This window comes from Myotis lucifugus, unplaced genomic scaffold, assembly GCF_000147115.1.
Source record: "Myotis lucifugus unplaced genomic scaffold, Myoluc2.0 scaffold_37, whole genome shotgun sequence".
NCBI lineage: Eukaryota > Metazoa > Chordata > Mammalia > Chiroptera > Vespertilionidae > Myotis > Myotis lucifugus.
The window spans coordinates 10328-13150 of record NW_005871085.1 but is presented as its reverse complement, the minus strand read 5'-3'; the positions used below and the strand labels follow the sequence as shown (position 1 = coordinate 13150).

At 55.7% G+C, this 2823-nt stretch overlaps 1 protein-coding gene across 1 annotated transcript in view; it reads left to right on the top strand.

Moving 5' to 3' along the window:
* ATP6V0B (ATPase H+ transporting V0 subunit b) overlaps window positions 1-1862 on the top strand; it is a 3543-nt gene extending 1681 nt beyond the window's left edge. Inside the window, exons 2-6 of the mRNA XM_023752808.1 lie at window positions 1-76; window positions 286-355; window positions 471-522; window positions 678-868; window positions 1568-1862. Coding sequence (XP_023608576.1) covers window positions 1-76; window positions 286-355; window positions 471-522; window positions 678-868; window positions 1568-1594 — 416 coding nt within the window. The 3' untranslated portion in view covers window positions 1595-1862. The remainder of the gene's footprint in view (window positions 77-285; window positions 356-470; window positions 523-677; window positions 869-1567) is intronic.
* The last annotated feature ends 961 nt before the right edge of the window (window positions 1863-2823 follow it).

Sequence of the window (2823 nt, the reverse complement as noted above, 5' to 3'; positions counted from 1 at the left end):
GCATCTATATTACTGGCTCATCCATCATTGGGGGAGGGGTGAAGGCCCCTCGGATCAAGACCAAGAACCTGGTCAGGTAAGTTAGGGCCCTTGGAAGGCTGTCAGAACCAGCTGCATTGGGAGCTGCCCATTTGTTTGACTTGACATTCTGCTCCCGAGCAGCCTCCTGATAAGGTGGGATGCTAGTGGGGGAAAGGTGACGGGGGACTCTGTGAGGAGGAAGGTTGATTGCTCTCTAATCTCTTTCTCCTCTCAACCCCCTTTGCCCACCACTACTACCTCCAGCATCATCTTCTGTGAGGCTGTGGCTATCTACGGCATCATCATGGCAATTGTCCTTAGCAACATGGCTGAGGTATGGAGTATGGCGGGGGGTAGGGGAGGATCCATTCCAGTGTGTTCCGCACATTGCTTGGGGAGTACAGAGGAGCCTAGAGGTTGGTTTCTGATGACTTCTCTGCCTCCCTCAGCCTTTCAGTGCCACTGACCCCAAAGCCATTGGCCACCGAAACTATCATGCAGGTAGGTGTGTGTGTGAAGGCAAACCGCTAGGGCATCTGCTTTCCCCTTCCCACCCCCAGTTTAGACACCTTGTTTTGATATTTGGTCACCTACTTGGGCCTGCTTTGCACAGTGGGTCTGTGATTGGCCTCACTGCCCCCTTTCCATTCCCCCAGGCTACTCCATGTTCGGAGCCGGCCTCACCGTGGGCCTGTCTAACCTCTTCTGTGGCGTCTGCGTGGGCATCGTGGGCAGCGGGGCCGCCCTGGCTGATGCCCAGAACCCCAGCCTCTTTGTGAAGATTCTTATCGTGGAGATCTTCGGCAGCGCCATCGGCCTCTTTGGGGTCATCGTCGCGATCCTACAGGTGCTGAATGCTGGGGAGCCTCTGTCCTTGTCCCTAACCCAGACGCGCCCTCCTTCCAGAGGAGCTACAGTGCTCCTGCCTCCACCCGTGGAACCCCTGAACAGCTTCTACCACCTCGTTCCCATCTTCTGGTTTTCCCCTTTTGAAGCTTTTGGCTTAATTTTGTTTCTAATCAGGAAACACTGACAACTGTCCTATTTCCCGCCCCCCCCCCCCCCCCCCTGGTGTTTGGCTGTGTTTCATTTAGTATCTCTCTTTTTGTTTGTCTCCATGGTTGGGATCTTGTCTGTGTCCAAATAAGTCTGTCTCGGCGTGTTTGACTGTGTTTAGCAGGGCCTGTGTGTATCTATGCTGTCAGTTGAATAGCATGTCTAAATCGTGTCTTATCTGTCTGACATTGTCTGAGTTTGTGGCTAACGATCAGCTTGAGGACCTGAGGGTGACTGGGGGTGCCTGACTGGGTTGACTCTTGGTGACTGCCATTGTCTATATGCCACTTCCCTCCACCTTTCTGTCCCACAGCCTGACTGTCCCTGTTCATCTGTGTTTGTCTGTCACAGCATATCCATTCTGGTCTAGTTGTCCCCCTGTTGTCATCTGTCCATCTCACCATGAGTTTGTTAGGTCTGATCTTCTGTCATTTGTCACTCTTACCTATTCCTCTGTCTCTACCTGATTTCTCCTGTTCTTGTTTTGCAGACCTCCAGAGTGAAGATGGGTGACTAGACGGTCTGTGTGGGGCCGCGCCCCACTCTTATTTATTTGTGGTTTTCCTGGGGCAGCTGGAGCTGCGCCCCTTTCGCAGGGCTCGGTGTTCTGGGCCCTCCCTGCACTCACTTCTTGCTGCCTGTCGACTTGGAGGCCCTGCCTGGCTGGATCCTCAGTGTGGGGAGTGGGCTGCTGAGGACTGTGCAGCTCTGCACCTGCGTCCCACCTCCTCCCCCAAACTGTCTTCCCAGTGTTTGTGAAATAAATGTGGTATTTGTCTGGGTCAGTGCTGCTGTGGTTGCCCTTCTTACCGCCTTTCCCAGGAGGGTAAACAGGCCTGTAGGCCTCAGCCTCCTGCCAGCCTCCTGCCACTCACACAGACTGTCTCTGCCCTGGGCAAAGCTGGCGCCTGGGTGGGATGGGAAGGGTGCTGGGCTGCAGACTCTGTGCCCCTGAAAATCTGTATTGAAGGGCATGAAGGCGTGGGGAGGTATGGGCCCATGGGGAGGTGGGGGGCAGGATGGGGAGTGTCCGCCTAGTCCTATGCCCTTGGGACTCTCTGCAAAACCCAAACTGGCCATGCCTACTTCCCTGGCTCTGCCCTCAGGCATCCAGCACTTCCTAGCCTGGTGGGGCTTGGAGCTTATTGTCTCTGCCTGTCCCAGCACCATCCCCTGCCAGTGACTAATTTGATCCCTTGTTCCTGGGGCATTGTCCAGTCTAACCCAACCTCCTGTGACCCTAGAAGCCCCAGCCACCATCAGGCCCAAGCCACAAACTTTTGTCCATGCCTTTAAGGGTCCTGCTCAGCCAGCGCCCCCTCCGCTGGCCCTGGCCGACCTTGAATAACGCTCCCATCAATGAGTTGCCGAATCCCTGACCTCCCCGCCCTAGTCAGCCCCTTCGGCCGAATTCGCGCTCCAACCCAGACCCCGCTCCCCCGCGATGGGTGAGCTATCCACACCCTCTCCAGGCCGGACCTTGAATCCAAGCTCTTGAGAGAGCCTGACCGATTCCCTGCGCCCCTCTTGGGTCCTGTGCCACCTCCGCCCCTCGCTCCGCCGCGCTGGGCCGCCGGTAGTTTCGACGTCGGGGGCGCGCGGGCGGGTACAGAAGCAGTCACCCTGGGAGCAGGGAGTGCCTAAGGAAAATTCACTGGGTTTACCATCTGAAAATAGGATCGCCGATTAAGGAGAGAGAATTATAATAAATAGATAGATGTTCTATTTTGTATTGTATGCACTGCT